Genomic DNA, 22,541 nt, shown 5'->3' with positions numbered 1-22,541 from the left:
GATAATGACCATCCCTTGGAGATAACCTAGTTCTTCAAGCCTTAGCAACGGCCCCAGACCCCTCTGTGCTTGTCTTTGCTCTATTCCTTTCTCCTTGCGATCAGAGGAAGGTTGCTGCAGCCAGTGCATGACAGCAGAAACGCCTTCTCAAATTCTCCTTCCCTGCCTTTCTTAGGCAACATACAAGTAACTCATGGACCTTCTCTAACCTTCTGTAGAACCTCTTATTAACTTGCCAGGGAGGTTTATTCTACTAACAACAAGCAAATCCATATGCGAGGCATCAAGTTCATTCAAGCTCACTGATTGAAAACACAAGCCAGTAACTACAATTAGTTCATTTATTGAAAACGACTGTATCATAATTCATGACGCGGTCTGCCGTTTACAGAGGGTAAGAAGCCATCAGAAATGCAACATCGAGGGGTTAGTGGCTGAAAAGAAAATCCCTTCCCTTCCCCCACTAGCACTCCCCACTCCCTTGTGCAGCGAGGATGGCCGTAAGGCGGCATGGAAAGGCCCAGAGTATAAAGGCTTGATCTGTAATCTAACTGCAGTTCTCAGTAGAATATTGAGCTCCAGTGTTAAATATGCTCAGCTACTCTTAGTATAGGCAAGTAGTCTACTTCAGTGCTACCAAAAATTGCTAGAGGTTGCTTAAATGTAACCAAGATTTAAGAAATTAACTTGATAAAACTGTTTATTGTTTTCATTGCATATTTAGTTACAAGTGTTTCTGTCTTACACAAAGACTGAAAAACTTGCAATCCTGGCTGCCTAAAACGCTTATCTAGTGAAAGTGATAAGGTATTCTGGGTACGCTTGAATGTCATTAAATATGATGAACATGGACGGCCGTTTCACATTGTCAGTTGAGCTATCAAACAGATCTATAGAGTTACTCGTGTTTTTTGCTGCTGGAGTAATGGATCCACTTGTCCCCTGAGAATATTCTCCCACAAGGACTCGAGCCAAGTACATGTACTTCTTCCCATTCGCATCTGGTCTGGAGTAGGTGTCGTTGGCGGAATAGCTGGCGTTAACAGCAAAGTATGTTCCATTTCCAAAGTTTGCAGCTGTAGTCAGAAAAACAAACGTCTGTGAGCACTTCAGCAGCAGCAACCACTTATCTGCCCTCTTCAGGGCCTGCCAATCTCTTGACAGTTCTGCTAGTTATTTGCAACAGGGAGATTTAACAAAACAAGTAATTCTGCGTACAAGGCAGGACTATACAGAGGGCATGGCAAATCAGTCCCAGCCCTATGCAGGAAAACGAAATTTGTTTTGAAATTCACATTACCGTGCATTCCAGCATAGCTCCGGTTAAATCCATAATTGTTAATTAAGGTTAACGACTCCTTATTTGTCCCATGAAACAGAAGCCTCTCATTGTTTGTGTTGCCATTTTTGTTATCCATTTCACACTTTTTTATTTGGTAGGCCTTCCAAAAAAATGGGTTCTGTACCCTTTCAATCTGCAAAGTTTGAAAGTAAGACACATTCATTTTCTTTAGGTTGCCATCATGAAAAACATGAGTGTATCAACAATACAGTCTGCTGCCAAGATTCTCCTCCTGGCTCCAGTGCACGTGTACTGGATTAGGAAACAAGTTTGTCAAATCACTCCAAACTTTGGCATGATGGACTGCAGAACCCAGCCCAAACCATGACAGAAGCACTCTGTTGAAAGCAGTATAGGACAGTCTTGCAGGTTTCTGGGGCGCAGATGACATGCCAACCTGCAAAGCACACGTGGCTTAAGTGAGCAAATGCTCTCCTCTACTATAGAAATGATTTACAGAAAAAGCACTCTCTCTTGGTGCTGAAGAAGCGACTGCTTAAGAGTTGTTCCAAATACCTCAACTGCAACATTAAACTGATGCTGATTAAAGTTAGTGACAGCCATAAATCATAGAATCATAGAAAGTTTTGGGTCGGAAGGGACCCCTAGAGGTCATCTAGTCCAACCCCCCTGCAGCGAGCAGGGACACCGCTAACTGGATCAGGTTGCTCAGAGCCCTGTCCAACCTGGTCTTGAATGTTTCCAGGGATGGGGCCTCCACTACCTCTCTGGGCAACCTGTTCCAGTGTTTTACCACCCTCATTGTAAAGAATTTCTTCCTTATATCCAGCCTAAACCTACCCTGTTTTAGTTTAAAACCATTACCCCTCGTCCTGTCACTGCTGTCTCTACTAAAAAGATTGTCCCCATCTTTCCTATAGGCTCCCTTTAAGTACTGAAAGGCTGCAATCAGGTCTCCCCACAGCCTTCTCTTCTCCAGGCTGAACAAGCCCAACTCTCTCAGCCTGTCCTCATAGGAGAGGTGCTCCAGCCCTCGGATCATTTTTGCAGCCCTCCTTTGGACCCGCTCCAGCAGCTCCATGTCCTTCTTGTGCTGAGGGCTCCAGAGCTGAACGCAGTACTCCAGATGAGGTCTCACCAGAGCAGAGTAGAGGGGCAGAATCACCTCTCTCGACCCGCTGGCCACGCTTCTCTTGATGCAGCCCAGGACACGGTTGGCCCTCTGGGCTGCCAGCGCACATTGCCGGCTCATGTCCAGCCTTTCGTCTATCAATGCCCCCAAGTCCCTCTTGGCAGAGCTGCGCTCGATCCTTTCATCCCCCAGCCTGTATTGACAGCGGGGATTACCCCGACCCAGGTGCAGGACCTTGCACTTGGCCTTGTTGAACCTCATGAGGTTCACACAGGCCCACCTCTCCAGCCTGTCCAGGTCCCTCTGGATGGCATCCCGTCCTTCTGGTGTGTCAACCATACCACTCAGCTTGGTGTCATCTGCAGACTTGCTGAGGGTACACTCGATGTCGCTGTCCATGTCATTGACAAATATATTGAACAGCACCGGTCCCAGTACGGACCCCTGAGGGACTCCACTCGTCACTGGTCTCCATCCGGACATTGAGTCGTTGACCACTACCCTTTGGCTGCGACCATCCAACCAATTCCTTATCCACCGAACGGTCCACCCATCAAATCCACGGCTCTCCAATTTAGAGAGAAGGCTTGTCCAACTTCAGAAATCCCAGTGGAATTCATTTTTCCATTGTTATTAGTACTCTTCATCACTTGTTATCAAAGTATTTATGCTCAGAAACAATTATGTGCTTTTACCTTTTCAATTTTTAATGACTGACAGGTCTTCAGAAACCTTTCCTGCACATCTCTGTATTCTCTCATTTCTGGTTTTAATTCCACTATTTTGAGTCGCTGGTTTTCCATATCAGCCCACGTTGAAGGGAGCACTGTTGACTCTTGATCTGCAGAAGAAACATAATCAATCCTATTTACCCAAATCCTCTGCTTAAAATGAAATATGCCTGCTATGAACCCTTCTAAAAGCCCATACATCTAGCTTATCACTAGTGCCTACTGGTCTTTGTCAGCCAAGAGTACTCCGTGGGTCTTTTACCAGAGGATCAGGACACTGTAGTTTCTAGTTTGCCACTGCACAGGCAACTGATACACCCGAATTAGTAGTTGCTAGGCAAACCTGTTCTTCACAGCTGAAGAGGGATCCTTTGCAGTAACTTTTACCAGTAGCCTTCCCAGAAAATCCAGTTTTCAAGGACAAGGAGCAAATGCAGATTTGCTGAGCAGTTAATTCTCACCAACTAGGAGACTAGGAGCCAAGCATCTGAACAAGGAAGGTTTTGAATTAAAACGTTCAAGAATATACTCTCCATCTGAAAAGCTGAAGTCTTCCCTTTCTTCCCTTCTCTGGCTTCGTGCGAGGCCTAGTAGCTAGCTGTACTGTCAAACAGTAACACTGACTGATGCGTGTGCTCCAGACATCCAGCATCATAGGTTCCCTCAATCATACGTGACATTTTTTTGGTAAAGGAACAAAAAATAAAAATCTGAAAATATGTGCAGGAGGCATTACTCAGGCACTGGAAGCCGCACAGTTACTTAAACCTGTCCACTTTCACTTCCAAGTGTTAAGCAGACAAGCAAGTTGTTCCCAGTAAGATATAAAATGTGCCCCTGCAAAACTGAGTCACAGCAGGACAAAGGAAATAATACACTGGAAAGAGTCCGGTATGGATGAGTAAGAAAAAGGTAGCTCCTTATATGGTACAGAAGGAAATGGAACAGGTTACATCTCAAGAACAGAAATTACCTGAGATCTAGAACGACAACTGCTACAAACATCTAATTATTGCTAGTAAGCTGTTAAGAACCTCAGAACACATTACCTACATTTGCAAAAATTTTAAACAACCGCACGATTCTTTTACTGTCTTTTCCCAAATCAGTTCCTTTCAGGACCTGCACAAAGGTCCTAACAAAATTTTGCCTATTCTTACCATTTCTTACTCTCACTAAACTGGATGCCACTTGGTTTTAAGGTGAGATCATCAGTCTGCCAAGGTGCTTTTACTTACCTTCAGATTTATCGACACGTGTAATGAGTGTGTGTTTTCCTTCGTTATCCACAGCATATCTAGCTTCTGTATCCACTATGTATTTTTTCTCATGAATGATGACCGAAATATGTTTCTGCTTTGCCAAGAAAGCATTTTCCAAGCGCATATTCGTGAGACTGTCGAAGGGCACATAGGAATCATTTTCAAAATATTTCCACTCAATTAAACTTTGTAAAAGTTCTGCCCTGATCTCTTCCTGTTTAGCAGCTTTTACTTTGTGAATCATTTCTTGAATAGTTGAATAAGCAATCCAGACATCTTTCTCGACACCTGAAATTCGAATAGAGTTACTATCCAAATGAAGAGCAATTCTTAATTTCTTTTGTAGGTCACGCAGTTCCTCACTCTCTGCTTCACTGAAATCGAAGATAGACTCATCGATGATTTCTGTTTGAAACTGTTCCTTTAAAACTGCACTTTTCAACCAGCTTTCAGCTTCTTCCACTTTCTTTCTGTTTTCACCACAAATCTGCACAACAGCCACATCTATTTTCTTTTCCAAAACTGCTTTGGTATTTTCCTTTGGGGAACCTTTCTCAGAGCTCCAGAGCGCTACAATGAAATACACAAATGTTGTAATTGGTATCAGCCATTATCAGCTGGTGCTAAACAGACTGACCTGTATTTAAGTGATGTCTACTTACACGTTAACTTCGAAAGGAATGATTTGACTGTTTTTTTAGCAGGACTTTCTCTTTTCTGCATGCTTGTGTGGAACATGCTGAGCAGATGTGGCTGGAAGATGACAACTTTAATAGTTTTCACAGATGGAGCAGAGTTGCTTTTTGCAAAGTCAGTTACTGCATCTATCATACTGTCAGCTACTACAGCTGGATCACGGCCAGCCTCACCTGAAACAAGTTATAAACATTTTGCCTTTAGAAAGTGCTAATAACTGTTACAAATGGTTAAAACATCTTTTTAAAAGAACAGTTATGAACATACCCACAGCCACAAACAAGTCAGAAATAACTTCAGGCTGGCAATTAGGAAAGGTTTCTATTTATCAGAAAAAGGAGATTTGAGACCACCTTCACAGCAAGGGAAAAATAGTTTACTTTTGTTGACACGGCGACTGATCAGGTTATGATGTACATGGCATGGCTTGGTTACCTAACAGGCCATAGGCCTGATGCTCAGTGGCCCAGCAGCCAACCCTTTGCTCAAAAATCAAGTCTAGTTTAATTCATGCAGGAGGTCCCTGCATGCATGGGGCCCAGTTCTGGATTCTCCGACTCTGGGGATTTCTACTGATCTAACTGAGAATAACAAGCAAAGAAAAAGGGAAAATCTGGCCTTTTTGACAGCTTCACATTCCATCCATATCAACCCTACTTGTGTGGCTGCTAGCCAGAGTTGCATCAGCTACTGATTTCAGCAGTGGAGAAGTAGCTCCCTGGATATTCTCTGATGAGCAGCCCATGCATATCAGGCTGCCATGACAAATATTTATGGTTCTCCAGGAAGTACAGAAATACCTTTGAATCCCTGTTAGCAAGGAAGTGTCAGCTCTAGAGCACTCGTACTCTTTACACACTAGCTGACTGCAAGGAGTGAAGCCTTCTAGGTCCTCATAAGCTCCTAACAACAGGTTTGAAGTCTGCAGTTTCTGAATATATTTTCACCAAAGAACAACCTCTCCAGATAAATCAAACTCATCGCTCGAACCCTGAGATCAGTAGAACCACACGCACTGAACCCATTTCAAAAGGGAGACGCAGACCTGTTCCAATTGCTGGGAAGGTGACAGAGGTGTACTGCTGCAATTCACACTCCTGAAGCACTTTGGAGACCAGCATCTTGATATCATCTTGGGCAACAAAATGAATTATTTTTTTGCATGGCAGTTTTCCTGCTTGGGTGGTGATATAGCTCTTGTTACGTTGTGAACCTGAAACATTAAGTAGGTGAACATAATCAATCAACAATTAGCCACAAAACAGATGTGTACTAATCCTCATTAGGAGGTAAGAAATGCTGACAAATATGCCCCAGGATAAGCTTCAAGTCTCCTCCCACAAACTGTGCAACACCCTCTTACTGTTTTCACTTTCAAGGCACAAGGATTCATGTTATGTTTGTCAAATATTTGCCTCATTTGCCAAATAAACGTTGTGGGGCTTTATTTGTCAAGTTTCCTCCGCAGACCCGATGAACTTCATGCAGACTAGTATTGCACTCTGTCTTCATGCACACACAAGCCTGGCATCTACCCTCTGGCTGCCTAGCCTGAATTACACAACAGAGGTTTACCTCTTATCTCCTCCACATCATTCTTTTCCTTTGGTTGGTGTTCCAAGCTGACCTCCATGCCAGCCTCTTTCCCACTTCCCTTATTTTGTGGGGTTGTAAACCACATACATTTCTATCCCCACTCCCCACTCTTCGTATTTGCTGTTCACTAGCTGAATTTGGTCTACAAACAAAAGCCTCTTCTGTGGCAGGAACCCAGCTTCACTGGTTTTCCCTCTTGGTCACACAGAGGATGTGGTAGTGGGTTGCTAGTTAAGCCAACAGCAAACATACACTTTCTCACTCGAGAATGACAAAAGGAGTTGCAGGTAGACAGTTGCTTCCAGTGACGTATGGCTTCTCTATCAACATTTCTGCCAACATCATCCCTTGCTCATGGCTCTGTTCGACATAGAATTGATTCGGTTTTATCATGGAAGGCTTTATTGGAATAAGAGGATGTAATAATGAATACGTGTAATTCTTTACACATGCTTAGAAGCCCTCTCTTCCTGAAGATTTTTTTTTCCTTCCCACATTAACTGATTAAAAACTAGCTGACGTAACACAGTGCATAATGCAGATGGATGTACAGTAGGCATTGAGAAAGCATCCCAACAGATTCCCTGCCACGCATGAACACCTTCACAAAGGAGGTCAGAAAGATTGTCCCATACCTAGTTGAGCACATTCATCTTCAACTTCTTTTCCAGCACCGTTCAGAATTGCTCTAGACACACCTTAAACGAGAAGAGGCATATGAATCCACTGTCACTACTGTTAATGCCATTAAAGTCCCATCTGAGGCGAAACTGTGTACCACAGAATATCTAAAATATCTCAATCCTGATAACAGTACAGGTGATAATTGAAAAGCACTGTTGCCTGAATTTTAGGCTTATGCTTTTCAGTTCAAAGTGATGTCTAAAGTACCGAACAAGTTTCACTGAGGTCAAACCCTCCTTGAGGTTTGTCTTCTCCTTTAGTCCGAGAGATTTTATGTAATAAGATTCTATAAACAAATAAAAATTATTAGTTTCCCTTTCTGCAAGAGTCTTAAACATGCCGCCCTGTAGCACAGATTAACAAGAAAAAGAAAGTTTCAGATACTTCCTAATCAAACATTTGTACCCTGAGAAGGAAAACAGAAACCACACTGTGAAACAAAAGAGTCTGAAACATTGGAAAAAATCCTTCCTGCTCTAGTTATCCAGCCCTTCCAACCACACGTACTGTTTTCCCACATAATACCAACTAAAATACCTGTTTTGAGGTTGAAGGCTGCGTTTGTTATGTTTACAATGACATCTCCCTCTTCCTTGGTAATATCGCCTTCCGCCACCTGGAACATGATGGAGCCAATCGTCATTTCGTGTACATTCTGCACGGGGCTTGAAGAGGTACCGGCGAAAGCTGCAGGAGAGAAATACAGACCCTGAGCAGAAGGGAGCAACAAGGTGAGAGATACGGGACTTGTTCCTGGGTACAACGCCTACAGAGACCACGGATTGGCTCCAGACTCAGCCTGTGAAGAGGACTGCCTGCCACGTTAACTGAAAATCATTCCTTCTCCCAGGAGTCTCTGATCAACCTTCACCTATTCCCATCATTGCTATTCATGCTGAGATGGCAGAAAAAAACTTGTTTTGCTGCACACCTGGTATACAGACACTACTTTGCGACATTTTGCTACGTCCGCCTTTGCGAAGCTCCAAGGTATGAGAGCAGCAAACTTTTAAAGTCTCCCTTCCTCCTCTGTCTCACAGAGTTTTCAGGCAGGTTCTCTACTGCGTGACATGAACCTCTCACCTACGCATTATTTGTAAAAACTTGATTAAATTTTCAGCGTGTAACTCATTTTCTACACTCAGCAGTTCCATTAGGCTGGATAACACCAGAGATATTTCAGTCTGGTTTTGCTGTTCATCTGAACGTGTAAAAGATTCAAGAGCATTCCAAAGAGGCCCCTTTAAGCCACACAACCATGAACTCACCTGCCTTCCCAGGACACAGAAGGACACTGACCTGTTCACGATCTAATCAAGTACTGCAGCAACAACAGAAAAAGCCCTTGGCACACGAGAGCTTCTGCTGTCCTGACTTGTAGGGGCACCATCCAGATAACAGGTCACAGGTACGTTTTTTTTTCTTAGCATCTCCAACACTGTTTCAGACATTATGGACACTAAGCCTGAAAATGTTTAGTGTCTGCCTTTACAGCAGCCACTTTGGCTGTTACTTGGACTTTGGGAATGACATGCGAAGCAAACAAATATCTAAACATCCATAGTGAATGCATTCCCTGGAATATTCAGAAGAATGAAAAAATCCACTAGGCACACAACTTCTGTGAAACAAGCTTACCTGTGCCTTGGCTAGCCTCATTTGGAGCAGTCTTCTGCCCTTTGACATCTACAGTATTTCCACGTCTGTTCTCAATTGCATCTGAAAATTCCTAGAGAAGGAAATTACAATCAACCCCTGTAGAAGTCTTTAGATTACACAGCAGAAAGAAAGGTTTGAAAAGTGAAGTTAGAAAGCATTTAGAAAGAGCTCAAGGCAAATTACTTCACATCACCTGCCATAATGCTGACGGCAAGTCTTGACACACTGTTGTTCTCAGAGAGCAAGGTTATTCAGCGTGAGCAACAGACAGAATTGGTAATAACTAAGTCAAAGCCCTAGCTACCATTCCAGAGGGATACACTAACAGACAGCATCCTTACGCTCCGGGGCTAGTTCACACTCTAACTCCAGTCCTGCAGCTAAAGCCACCCTTCTCTATGCGCAATAGCTCAGGTTTTGGTGCAGTAGCTTTCAGGTTTGGCCTTTCAAACTGTATTAGCTACAGCACAAGTCAACAGATGCAGAAACACTTATCTGGACAGTAATTCACAGCGTGACTGCTCTCTTTTGAGAGATTCATGTGTGAAATGAGCAACTTGAGCGCATAGAAAATCTGTGCTACCGTGACACTGAAAAAAGGGAGATGTGGAATATTGATGCATTTTCTACTGGAGAAGTTTACCAGCACAGCAATCCTAGCATAATTATTCTTCCTAAAAAGACATTAGCACTCCATTGAAAGCACTCCTCCTTCCAAGAGTGAAGACATCTATGGAGGAGTTGCAGCAAATTTATCTGCAGGCGAGTCCTATGTACTGAAGAATTAGGTGAGCTCATGAGATAAAGAATAATTACACTTTCATCTGTATTATTGCCAGGGAACAGAAAAGGACAGGAAGGGAGCAGGGCTGTACAGGCCAGGCAGGTGACCCTGAAGGGTAGAACAAAAAAGAGAACTTTCAGTATAGACAAAAGAGACTGTCAGCTAACTACTTCTTTAGGATACGAACAAGCATCCCGTGGATTCTTTGAAGATCATCAGATAGCCAAGTATCATGAGATAGACCCAAATAAAACAGCACATAATAGAGACAGAAAAACATGGTAACTCACCTGAATATTAGCTGTGTCTTTTGGATGCAACAGAAAGTGAACTTCCTCAAGAGAATTTACTCCACTTTTACTACTGAATTCAAACACTTTGTCAAACAGTAATTTAGCAACAACATGCCTTGGGAATCCTAAATTCCCTGTCCCAATGGCTGGGAAAGTAATTGACTTTAAAGATAGTTCTTCAGCAATTTGCAGGCATTCTGTGATGATGTTGCCCAAGACCTGTAAATCACAATTATTTTTTCAATTACTGAAAGTAATTTTTTTCCAGTATGCACAATGTAGCACCTTCCCTTTTAGCTATCTCTCGGTATTAAAATACGGTAATTGCATACATTGCAAGGAATATATTAGTCAACAAGAGATTAATCACACAGCTGAAAAAGAACTGCCCAAAAGTTCTCATCTCCTATGAAAATGTCCCTCATTTCAAAGGAGAAGTTGCATTAAACCCACTATAAAGCCCAGTCAAGTTAAAGTTCAGCCAAATAAAAGTACTTATACCTTCTGAGATGTGAGATTCTGGGACCATGCAGGTACGACAGCATGCAGCACAACGCTGCAGCCTAGATTGTAACCTTTTGTTTTCAACACAGATCCTTCCTCAAGTGTTCTTCCTAGGCCTTCTTCATTTAAGCCCGTCTGAAGCATTGGCCCTGCCTTGCTTAGCAAGGCTTTAGAGAGCGGCCCTTTGTCAAGCTGGAGATCTTTGGTAACACTGATGACAACAACATCTGTCTGAAAAACACGCAAGCAAACACACCAGCTTTTAAGTATCAAGTTTAAATTTTGCAGTCGTTAATCAAATACAGCCTGTCTGCTGATTTGCAATGTACGTGTTTGGAACAGCAATCTGAGAGTGAACAAAGTTTTGGAATAAACCAGAAAAGTTATTCTCAGTTGTAGTACCATGAGCCTGCCTGTAGCAACACAAAAGCTGAGTAAACAGTGAAAGTCATTTCAAGCCAACCGGAGAAAGTTAAAATTCTGCATGCCTGGTCTACCCATTCTACCTCCATTTGAAAAAACGTTTATGAAGTTAGTTCTCCAAGAGAAGCTTGCAGACCAAAAATCTGTGTTCACTGAGATAAGCAAGACTTTTCATATGTGACCGGTCTAGAGAAAAGGGGGAAGCTGAAAACAAAGACCGATGGAAAGCTATGGAGACAGAAGTGAGAAAGGGAGTAACTTGTAAGAGAGAGAAATACGAAGAGCTATGAACATTGTGTCAAGCACTGCATTCAGCTCCTCAGGAAGGACCTCTACACACATTTTAATGTATATTCTGCCCTGGCCAACTGGAGGAGTTGCACACACAAGCTGTGGGAGGCATCCACTCCTGAAAGGGTTTGCTGACCATTATGGAAAGGGTTCTGAAAGGACTTGCTTCCAGCGTCAGTGATTCCAGTAAAGTGGAGTTGGTTCTCCACAGGAAATGCAATAGCAACTGCATGCTGTGTGCCAGTGTTCATCAACAGCCTAATGGATGATAGCTCCCCAGACCAATATCCTACAGCTGCAGGGAGAACCAGACTGGCTGTGGGCCCGTGGCTCAGACGTGCATGGCTATGCTGCCTCAGGACCACGGTGGATCTGGAAGCAGCCCAGCCACTCTCCCATGGCAGGTCACTCATGTTAACAGACACTGAGCACCCTCTTTTGCTTTTGCGCTAGTACCACGCTCTTGTAATCAGGATTTCTGGGAAGGTCAATGCTGCATGCAGGTGGTTCCTGCTCAGCAAGGTAGGGTCAGGGGGGTGTGGAGCCCGGAACTATTCCTGCTGACCCCAGCTGCTTCTGCTGAACTGAAATGTGCCGTGTACCACAGGGATGTGTGTGCTTCTGTGTCAGCAGACGACAAAATGCAATGCTGCACAGCCATCTGTGCCTGTCACGTGAGACAGTCATCTCATAGCAATTCCCACTATCGGCAGAGGTAGCCAACTTCAGTAACATATCAAACATGTTACAATGCTAAAGATGATGGTCTAAGGTTGGTTGTTTTTTGGCTTATGCTTGTTTTTTAACAAAAAACAAAACAAGAAAACACTTGATATTTTAAAAGCATAATTTAAAACACTTACTGTAGCACCTTCAATGCTTCCTTTTTTCAGCATGATGGCAAGGCCCTCCTCAGTTGTTACCAATGGGAAGTTCTTGCTATCTGGGGCAATTTTGCGTTTCCTAGGCAGATGAACTGTACTGGTCTGATGCAGTGACCTGTGGGAAGCTGAAGAATCTGGAAACACTTCTCTCAGTGCCTTTCTGAAAGCCTGAATGTTATTCTGTGAAACATCCACAAGATGAACCTCCTTCAAGCTGCTGTCCCCCATGGATTCTTCCAAGGTCTCCTTGATGGAGGATACAATCGAGTACACACACAGTTCCAGTGGGAAGCCAAAAATCCCTCCGCTTATAGCAGGCAGGGCTATGGAACAATGTTTAAACGTTTCAGCTAGCTGCAGACTTCTCTTCACTGTCTTTCTTAACAAGTGCACACACTTTTCTGCTTCCTCCTTCCTCCACCGCGGCCCAACAGCATGAATGACGTTCTTGCAGGGGAGCTTCCCAGCGCCCGTGATCACTGCGCACCCGGGCTGCAAACTCCCATTCTTCCACACCACCTCGTCACACTCCCGCTGCAGCTCTGGACCGGCCGCTTTTAACAGCGCCTCAGCAAGGCCACCGACGTGTTTTAAGTCTTCATTAGATGCATTTACCACAACATCAACAGGATGTGTGCACAAGTCAGCTTTATAAACTGCTATTACAGTTCCACTTACGGTCACCTCCGCGTAGGGCCTGCCTGTATTACTGTGCTCTTGCTGTTCTTCCAGCTGTTCTTCGGACTGTTCTTCCAGCCTGACTAGACACTTGAAGTCTTGTTTTGCGGTGGCGGCAAAAAAGTGTTCTCGCTCTTTGAAGTACGACTTGGCTCCTGGCTCGCTAATTACCACACGCTTATAATGCAGGCCAGACAGAATTTGCTCAACTAAGGTGACTCCCTTCAACACTTCTCTCCTTGACCCACTCAAGGATATAACTCTACATTTCTTCTGTGTGCTAAAGTCAACTTTCACACCTTTATTCTTTAAGTCACCCCAAACATTGGCCTTCTCTTTCTCAAAAAACATTATGACTGCCATGGGCTTTCCTCCGATGACCTTTTGTATTTGCGTGTTTTCATCTATAAAGTTAAAAAGTTCCTCAAAGGCTTTTGCTACTGCTTGAGAACAACCAGCAATGATGACCTGACTCTCTGCCTGAGTGACTGTTACGGCTTCATTAGAGCAGTTCTGCTTAGTGAGCATCATCCATTCCTTCTTCTGGAGGACTGACTCATCCTCCAAAGTAATGCTTTTGTAGTCCAGTTCCTTCTTTATTTCTTCTTCTGCTTTTAGGAGATCTTCAGGAGCACTCCCTTTCAAGATGATAGCTCCCGTGCTAAGCTCATAAAAGGCACTAATTTGTTTTGACATAAACAGGCTCTGTGACAGGGTTTCATTATCAATATGTTCTAAAAACTGGAAAATATAAGGGTGGACATTAACTGTTTTCTTTGCCATTTTGTGTAGATTATCTAGTATTTCTCCTTTTACTTTATAAGTTTCCTCAGGCACTCCATATAGGTTAATTATCTTCTGCAAATGATCATAAGTTATCTGCAGGTCTGGGAACTCCGTACGAATTTTTTCTTCAAGACCAATACTCTGTAAAATTGCGTATTCCCCTGGACCCATTACCACCATTTCTTCAATTCTTTGCTTTTCTCTTTCAATTTCTCTGGTCGCCTTTTCTATCAGAAACTTCAGTTCCTGTTCAGCATTCAGCACAACTTCTTTTTCACCTACTAGAACAAGTAAATCCTTGGAAATATATGGGAGTATCAGAACTTCATTGTGAGTGAAGCTGTTTCTAATGGCTTCCCACACCTCTGTGCTTATTTTACATTTAATTGCTTTGTACTTCGACATGCTATCTGAAAATGCCGTGGAAACATTATTGTTCCATGTCTTCACCAATCGAGACACTAATCTCTTCTGCTCAGACAAAGTAGCCGAAGGATGCAAAGTAACTTTTGGGTCTGCACAGCCACGTTCAGGCCAAGCCAGCTCACAATTACACTTCGCCATTTCACAACTTATTGCTTCAATTTGCGTATTATTTCTCTGCAAGTAATACCAGATATATGGATCCAGAGGCACTGTAATTGGATCTGGCTTCTTTATTTGCGGCCCTTTCTTTCCATATAGAGCTGTTCCCAGCGAGGTGTAGTAAGGATAGAGCGAGACTGGTGTTTTGTTGAGTGAATGCTGCTTTGCCAAGATATTGGTTACATCTAAAATGAACAAACAAAAACCCCAACAATTAATGCTAGCACTTAAAGCCAAAGATTTTGTGGACTTTTTTTTTTTTGTAACTTTTTAAACTGTTTTCTACATAATTATGTTTGTTATAGAATATTTTCACAATAATTTTCCCCCCTTCCCAGATAGATATAATTCCAAATTATTGACAAGTTACTGATTTTAAACACCAAAAAAGAAGTTAAAGAGAACCAGGTAAGAACCAACACTGTCCACCTCCAGAAGGAGGTGTGTACAGCCATGTCTCTGGCCCAACTTCTGTTATATGCTGTACTTGAACACCCAACTCAGTAGCTGCCTGGGCTGTTACTCAGCAGTATCAAACCACAGCTCCTCCGCCTCCCTCAAAAAGAGCATCTGTTTTCTTCGACTTCCCTTCAGCTCTCCCCTTAGCTGCAATGCCTCCAGCTTCCCCCTTGTCCTCCACCTTCCACAGATGCTGATGTGTCTGCCGCTGGCTGGACAAGCCACAGCACCTCCTCTCTGGCCAAACAGCTGTCCAAAAAAATGTCCTCAGACGAGCCAGACAGCACACACTGCCACGGGACAGCTGGTGGTGACGGTGCAGGGGGAGAAGTCTCCTGCACTCCGTGGGGCTGTGCTTTCTCTATTGAACACCAACTGTAACCCGAATTCTCTAAGGATCAAGGCCTGGGTGAAATACACTGTGCATAAAAAGGAGAAAATTCTATGCCTCATGCCCAGCTGGTGAAAACTTGAGCTTGCACTCCAGTTAGCAGAGACCTGCTGACAAAGCACCAGATCTGGTGTTCTACTAGGGCAAAGTAGCCATTTCTCTAGAAAATCCACATTTTGATCTTTAAGTGAAAAGACCTTGGAGAAATAAAGGCTTCATATTTCTGCATTACCTCTATGGTCACTGAATGTAATGATAGCTGCATCTTCATCAGGCAGCTGCTGAACATCCACCACTTGCGCACCTCCGTTCTTCTTGTTTTCAAAGTAGACGGCTATGAAGTCACTGGGCGTGTTAGGCGGTATATTTTCAGCCCTAACGCTTCTTGTTAGCTCGAGGCACCGTGCAGTAATATTTTGTTGCTTTGCTCTGTGGTTTCGATTAAGCATTTCAGCAAATTCCCCTGCAGCTAGAAAGAGAAGGGAGAAGAAAAAAGAAAAAAGAAAAAAACAAACCAAAACTACACACCAAGCTCAAACTAGTAGCTTGCTTTTCTCCTGTGATGTTAGCAGACTGTCACCATGTGCCTTGACCAAAGCACTGAATTACAAAGCATCTGCCAGCTCGGAGGTGCCCACAAAGCTACTTCTTCCCACGTGCTCAGTATCTGTCACCTAGTATTCACCATATGGTTGATCACAATTGTTGGCTGTAACTACCACAGCCAGAATTCGTCACTAGTTTTCCTACTGAGTAGCACTGGGTCTCCTTAACCCAAAAATAAAATAAGATCAGGTTCATTTTTGGGCTATGGCTTTATACACCACTAGTTAGACATAAGTCAACAGTTCAAATTTGGATTCTTTCAGTTTAGGATAAATACATTCTATTTCTGGCTATTTCCTCCCCCGTTATCATCATGGTAGAAGATAGTCAAGTCACTTTTATGTCTGTCAGGCAAACACACAATTCAGTTTTTAAAGGATCTACTTATTTCCTAAAGGCTGCACCACAATACGAGAGGCAAATAACTTCCGACTTCTAAAGCAGAAAACCCTACGCCTTCTCAGAGACTAAAAACTTCTTTGGTTTAGTTATACCACTGACTAATCCCTTCACAACTTTAAGATTTCTGAGCAACTTCATTCTTACATATTACCAGTGATACAACTATTCCCCTGAAGTTGATTCAAAGCGGCACATAACTTGTTTTCACCACATTCCACCTTCTAAAGAGATTTACAATTTTTCCACACAGAACACAGAATTATCTCTTCTTTCCTGTCCCATTTCCTCACCTAAAATCACCTTGTGCCTAAAAGGACTCAAGCGCAGCAGCACTCAAAGAAGTCTGGAACCAGTTCACCACTGTCAGTTTAATTCAGTCCTCCTGGTAACGCAGCGCTGTTATCTCTATGACATCTGCTTGTTATAGGAAAAAATAACTAGCTGAAATACAAGAAGAGTTGCTGTTCTGTGTTCTGGTACACTATTCACATATAGATATATCTATAAATATATTCCTAATGCTAACCTCCTTAGCGTTAGTGGCTGACCTCACTCAAGCCTTAGCGCTCACGCTGTGAATCTGCCACCTGAATACTGTGGACTCTCACTGAACCCTGCCAAAGGCCCCAAGGATTCGGTTACAGCTAGAAGACAAGGAAGTTAAGTCATCCATTGACAGCAGCAATCTGAAGAGAGGGGAAGAATCTTCAGCCTGCCCAGAGATAACAGAGGGCCCCAAGGAGGGACACAAGCCCCCAGACCTAAACAAGACCATTGGATCAGCTGCTGCTTGGACACAACGTGGAGAACTTGTGTGGGGCAGGGAACTTCGATTGTAAGGGTCTAACTGCCCAGGGATTTCTTTGCTCGGGGTCCCTCTCCAGAGGCACCCAGCTCAAGCTGTTTTACACCACTGTACCACTTAATAAGCTCATCTGGCATACGTCATGTTGGAGACTCTGCTTCGGGAAACCTTGGGTCAAGTCTGAAGGATGAGGAAGCGCCTGAGAGTGCATGTGTGTGTATGTGAGGAGTCAAAAAGGGACACCCATCGGCTCACTGCAGTCGCCCGCTGCGAAGGGACTCCGGTCCCAGCAGTTAAAGTCTGGGGTGGTGCGTTCATGACTCCTGGAATAGTGTGTGAACGCTCAGGCAGCAGCTTCGCCCTTAACAAGCTATGGCACTGGCTTGCACTGTGTCTGAATCTGGTCTTCTCATACCACTTACTGTTGCTCGTGTCCTGGGGTGGAATTTATTAAAAATATCAACCATAAATTTTGGCAGGAACGAGAAAGTCCCCTCCACCTCTCACTAGTGAGAAGTAGGAGAAGACATTTCTCCATCACCTGGAAAATGCCTTTGTCATCAACCACTAATAAGGCAGAAGAGAAAGTGTATGGTATCGAAAAAAAGAGAAAAACCACAGAGGGCATGCAGTACCTTAACAACTAGTTGGTACTGCAGCATCAGGGAAAGCACACAGGATTAAATCCATGCTTCACATAACCGACAGCTGCCACTCTGCAGAAGGACAGCTGGACTTGCCTCAGCATCCCAGGGTCTGTCCAGTCCAGGATCCTGTCTCCAGCAATGCCCACAGCAGCTGTCTAGAGAACAGCTGAAAGAAGATGCTGCATCCCTAACCCTCTCCCAGGCTCCAACTATTTTTTAGTACAGTAGATTTCCTAAGCCTGATGCAGTATACTTAACCTTAAAAAGCTCTGTTCCACGTACTTGTTCAGTTTTCCCTCAAATCCACACACAGTTACGACATGTCACACCTTTTGGCAAGGAGAGTCTTTATCACGGACCTGTTCTAAGACCGAGTACACCCTTTTGTTGCTTGTATAAAGTTACAGTTTTAGTCCTACCTGTTCCATTTACTATTCGAATCAGAGCTAGCCCTCTTCTGACTTACACCGGCCTCTATACCTTACAAAGCTATGTCATTAACTTTAGTAGAGTAAATCCTCATTTAAAATGACGCAATATCAGATTAAACCTTAAACCTAGGACAGAAAACATTCATTCCCTGCTTAGTCTCCCTCACACACACACACACACACACACACACACACACACACACACAAGTAGCTAACAATAAAGATCCGCAGCTCTGACTCCTTCTTACCAGGATTTCCAGTGAAAGTAACTACAGCAGCACGTATTTCAGGTATCATTTCCACAGTGAAGTCGCCATCATCCTCCGACAAGCCACTGATGTTCTCCACCAGCATAATTAACATGCACTCTTTTACTGTCTTCTTCACATTTTCAAGCACAACTACGGTGGAAGGCAGGGATCCTTCGGAGTCCTCCACTTGGCACGGCTCCTGGAGAGTCTCCGCTTGCCACGGCTCCTGGAGAGTCTCCGCTTGCCACGGCTTCACGAACAGATCAATTTTCTTCACCGAGTGATGCTGCCTTTGCAAAACTTCTTGGGCATCTAGTTCCACAGCAGAACAAAGATGTGACCTTCCCTTCCCCTCCCGCCACAGCAGAGTGACATGTCAAATCACGCTCTACTTCAAAAATCTAGCCAGCCATATTTTCTCGTACCACAGAAGAAATAGAAATAAGGCAAAACTACGCCAAAAGTTAGGGTCAGGATAAAAGCTACTCTATGATCCACATGTCCCCAGTTTCCTCAAAGGAAAAAAACAGTTACTTTTTGAGGTCAGTGCTACCTCCTTTCTACTGCTCTCAGGTGCAAGAAACTGTTCTCCAGATTAGTAACTCTTAATAAACAGCAAATAAAGGGGTTTCCATCCTGCTTATCTTGTGTCTGTAACTAATACTTATCTATTAACTATTTAACTATATTTGACTATGTTAAATTTTTAACAATATTTAACTATTTCTCCTACATAAACAGTTTCCTCTTTTTGCATAGATTCTTCACACACTAACAGGTAGCCAACAGCACTTCAGTGTAGAGGAAAACATAGGAAAACTACAGATAAATTGAGGCTACTTTAGAAGTGAGCATTCACCTGTCTGTCTTACAAATACATAATATTTACTACCTTGTTTCCTGCCAGTTTCCAAAACCCTGGCAATTGAAATGAATATGAAAGAACATAGAACAAAATAGCATTTACCCATGACCTGCAGTTAGTACTGTACTACGCTTTATCCAGTCTCCTGAAAGAGAATTAAAGCTTACTTCTTCTGCAGTGATCCTGACTTTGTTTCTCCTGCATTGTTCTCTGTGAGCCCTGATCAAGCATTTGGGACAGGTCGAGAGAACCACTTCTTTCCCTGTGGGTTATTATAAACGCTGACAGAAACCCACATCTGTATTGGACATCTGCTCCTTTTATATCTTCTCACTCTTTGGGAATAATACGCTGTTTCTGCTGGAGCAATGCTCCCAAAGAGATCAGCCCCAGCAGAGGCCTATTTCTAAAACGGAGCTTTAGTACTATAACACCTGTACGATACGACCATACCTTCCTCATTCTGAAAGGTGATGATCATTTGCTGATCCTTTTTGATCCAGGACTCGATGGTCCCCCCACCAGACCTCTTTTTATTTTCAAAGTACATTTCCACAATCTCATCTTCTATTTCCTCCCCAGAGGCAGTGGTTACTACTATGGCAGACATTCCAGAGGTTCCTTTTTCCGCTTCCGATTTCCCACATGATTCTGAAATGAAAGACCACACCCTAATGCCTTAGGCAAAAGTTAAGAAAAAACCCAAGCTTGTTATCTTCCAAGCTTTCACACCACTTCTTGTCAGATCACACATAAGATCAAGGAAAGGAACAGGCAAATAAACAGTAATTCAGGTGTGGATTTTGTTTTTCCACAACAGCCTTTAAATCCTGAACAAGCTGAGCACATCACTAGCGTGAGTTGTCGCATCAACAGATGAGGAGAAAAGGCTTCCCTTCACCACCAGGCAAGAACAGCAGAAGTAACGCTGTGAAATCTTCACAAATCCACGAGTGGACCCACCACTCTTCTGCCTGCGCACCCTCTTCATTTCCAGTTCCAGCCATTGCTGTGGGTCGCCGCGGGTTGCCCCGTGACCGGCCGTGGTGGCTGCCTCAGGGGCTCCGGCGTGCCTGGGGTACACAGCTCCCGATGTTCTATCACCGGTCGCTCCGGCGGGGCTGGTGGCGGCTGGGAAGCCCTGGGCAGGCACAGCCTTACCCAGACCAGAGGACCCCACCCACTGCGTACGCTCCCCAAGGAGCTGACCTGTCCGAGGCAGCCAGTGGAGTGGGGATTTTCCTAAACAGAATTTTTTATTTTAGCCCAAGATCACGATTTGCACGCTACATTAGACAAACACCACAAGCCAGCCAAGTGACCAGGGCGCTATTGCAGCACGAAGGACAACGAAAACCATTTTGCAAGCAAGAATACACTCGTCTCTGCTTGGTAAGTGGCACGCTTACCTGTCTGCTCCTGCTGAGCACCCACAGCAGCATCCTGACCCTGGCAAGTGGGAAGAGACTCCTGGGGTTCATTAACTAGAGATAAATGACAACGCTTTCTCAGTTACTGCGTACCCCAAGAAGAACGGGGTCACACTCTCGTAGACCCGGGGGCTAACACAGCTTGAGTTCAGTTTCATTTGACGCTGCCAGAGTCACAGACTTCCATACATCGCTTTTTTCAAACCACCGGAGCAGCAGACGGCCCGGCTCCCCCCGCCCGGCTCCCCCCGGCCCGCGCAGAGCCTACCTGGCGCCTCGGCCCCGCCGGCCCGTCCCGCGGCCTGCAAGGGAGCCAGAGGAGAGCGGTCACCCCCGGCCCCGCTGCCCGGCCCGCCCGGCCCGCCCCGGCCCGCCTCACCTGCGCGGGGCCGCGGTCGGCGGGCGGCTCGGTGACCAGCAGCGACAGCCGCCCCCGGGGACCCCCGTCGAGCTCGTGGACCCGCCGCTCCAGCACGCGCTGCCTCACTGCCAACACGACGGGCACCGGTCAGGGGGCGGCGGCCGCCATCAGCGCCCCCCCCCCTCCCGGGCCCCCTCAGCCCGGCCCCCGGCCCCGCCGCTCACCCTCGGGCTGGGCGAAGAAGACGAGGAGCTGCCCGGTCCCGGTGCCGGTGGCGGCCCGCAGCTCGCACTCGCCGCCGCCCGAGCGCTTCTGGCTCTGGAAGTAGCAGAGCAGCTTCTTCCTGAGGGCGGGCGGCGGCTCGGCGGAGCCCCAGTCGCCGCGCACCAGCAGCGGGAAGGCGCCCGGCCGCTGCCCCGCCATGGCGGCCGCTCCCCCCCTCGCGCCGCCGCTTTCGCTTTCGTTTCTTCGGGGAGGAAACCGCCGGGCTCCGCCCCCGGGTCCCGGTCCCCGCCGCGGCTCCTCCCGGGGGGGCGTCGAGCGGGGGGTCGCACGCGTGGCCTCGTGCTTCACAGGATGGTGGGGGTTAGAAGGGACCTCTGTGGGTCACCCAGTCCAACCCCGCTGCCCAAGCAGGGTCACCCAGAGCAGGCTGCACAGGACCTTGTCCAGGCGGGTCTTGAATATCTCCAGAGAAGGAGACTCCACAGCCTCCCTGGGCAGCCTGTGCCAGTGCTCCGTCACCCTCAGAGTGAAGAAGTTCTTCCTCACGTTCAGACGGAACTTCCTCTCCTTCAGTTTGTGCCCATTGCCCCTTGTCCTGTCGCTGGGCACCACTGAAAAGAGTCCACGGCTCTTCCACAGACCTGGCAGTGCTCGGTGCCTCAGCTTACCGGGGTCAGGCACTGGGACCACGCTGTCCCTGCCTGACACTTCCAAACCGAGCTGCCACGCAAGGTGAGATGACCCACTGCTGTCGTTCTCCGTCAGAAATATTTGCACGACCGCACGGGATTGCAGCGGAAGGGTGTTCTCCTCACACCTACGCGCCGGCTAGCTGAGACATTCTCAACTGGGCGCTTGAGAAGGTTACAGTTTTCAGCTACTTCTTGCTGCGTATTTTCCCAATGTGCCCAAAGATGAGATGGTAAAATAGCAGATAAATTAAAATTTTGTCCCAAACTTCACTGAAAGTTCATTGAGGAAACGGACATAACCAAATGCCATCAAACATGGTGAGCAGAGGTGGATGTCAGATAAAGGTGCGGTCAGGCACGCTGCTGCACCCACCCATGGGGGGTTGGAACCAGATGATCTTTAAGGTCCCTTCCAACCCTTACCATTCTATGATTCTGCTATGCCTTTGTTTCTTGGTGGGTGATGAACCTGTTGTTTCCTAATGCACTGTTCTCTCAACAGCTACCCCTCCTCCCTCGATGTAACCCTGGCAAAAGCCCTGGCTTTGATTGAAAATCAGGTAGATTTATTCCTGAACTGTACAGCTGTGATTAGAAAGCACAGGTCTGTGTGGCGGGTTATAGGATAAAGTCTCTGGAGCTTTCAGTGACAGTTAAGAGGACTGCAACGCCCACGCCTGCAAAA

At 45.4% G+C, this 22,541-nt stretch overlaps 1 protein-coding gene across 2 annotated transcripts; it reads right to left on the bottom strand.

Moving 5' to 3' along the window:
• Positions 1–327: 327 nt before the first annotated feature.
• LOC104338210 (protein mono-ADP-ribosyltransferase PARP14) lies at positions 328–21,395 on the bottom strand. 2 transcript variants are annotated; one of them, XM_075429932.1, is made up of 19 exons: positions 21,164–21,395; positions 20,958–21,064; positions 20,847–20,880; positions 20,558–20,632; positions 19,602–19,799; positions 18,281–18,595; positions 15,374–15,610; positions 12,222–14,476; positions 10,642–10,875; positions 10,138–10,359; positions 9,043–9,133; positions 7,942–8,091; positions 7,356–7,418; positions 6,170–6,337; positions 5,091–5,297; positions 4,405–4,998; positions 3,131–3,276; positions 1,301–1,475; positions 328–1,076 (listed from the first exon to the last, which is right to left on the bottom strand). In XM_075429932.1, the coding sequence occupies exons 1-19, from the start codon at positions 21,360–21,362 to the stop codon at positions 787–789; spliced, it is 5,760 nt and encodes a 1,919-aa protein (XP_075286047.1). In that variant the 5' UTR covers positions 21,363–21,395; the 3' UTR covers positions 328–786. The 2 variants fall into 2 exon arrangements, with proteins under 2 accessions (XP_075286047.1, XP_075286046.1); XM_075429931.1 differs by lacking the exon at positions 20,558–20,632 and having other exon boundaries at positions 21,164–21,378.
• Positions 21,396–22,541: the final 1,146 nt, after the last annotated feature.

This window comes from Opisthocomus hoazin, chromosome 9 (assembly GCF_030867145.1).
Source record: "Opisthocomus hoazin isolate bOpiHoa1 chromosome 9, bOpiHoa1.hap1, whole genome shotgun sequence".
Taxonomy (NCBI): Eukaryota; Metazoa; Chordata; class Aves; order Opisthocomiformes; family Opisthocomidae; genus Opisthocomus; species Opisthocomus hoazin.
Note: the sequence above shows the minus strand (reverse complement) of the source record. Positions and strands in the feature narration are given on the sequence as shown.

What these genes read in the sequence shown, in the direction of transcription:
- LOC104338210 (XM_075429932.1), bottom strand. Translation starts at nt 21,362, where the DNA reads ATGGCGGGGCAGCGGCCGGGCGCCTTCCCGCTGCTGGTGCGCGGCGAC. An exon ending in AAGACACAGCTAATATTCAG is followed by an intron (nt 9,134 to 10,137) that starts GTGAGTTACCAT and finishes TTCCTTCTCTAG; the next exon opens with GAATTTTCAGATGCAATTGA. An exon ending in CTTCCCAGCAATTGGAACAG is followed by an intron (nt 5,298 to 6,169) that starts GTCTGCGTCTCC and finishes AACTTGTTTCAG; the next exon opens with GTGAGGCTGGCCGTGATCCA.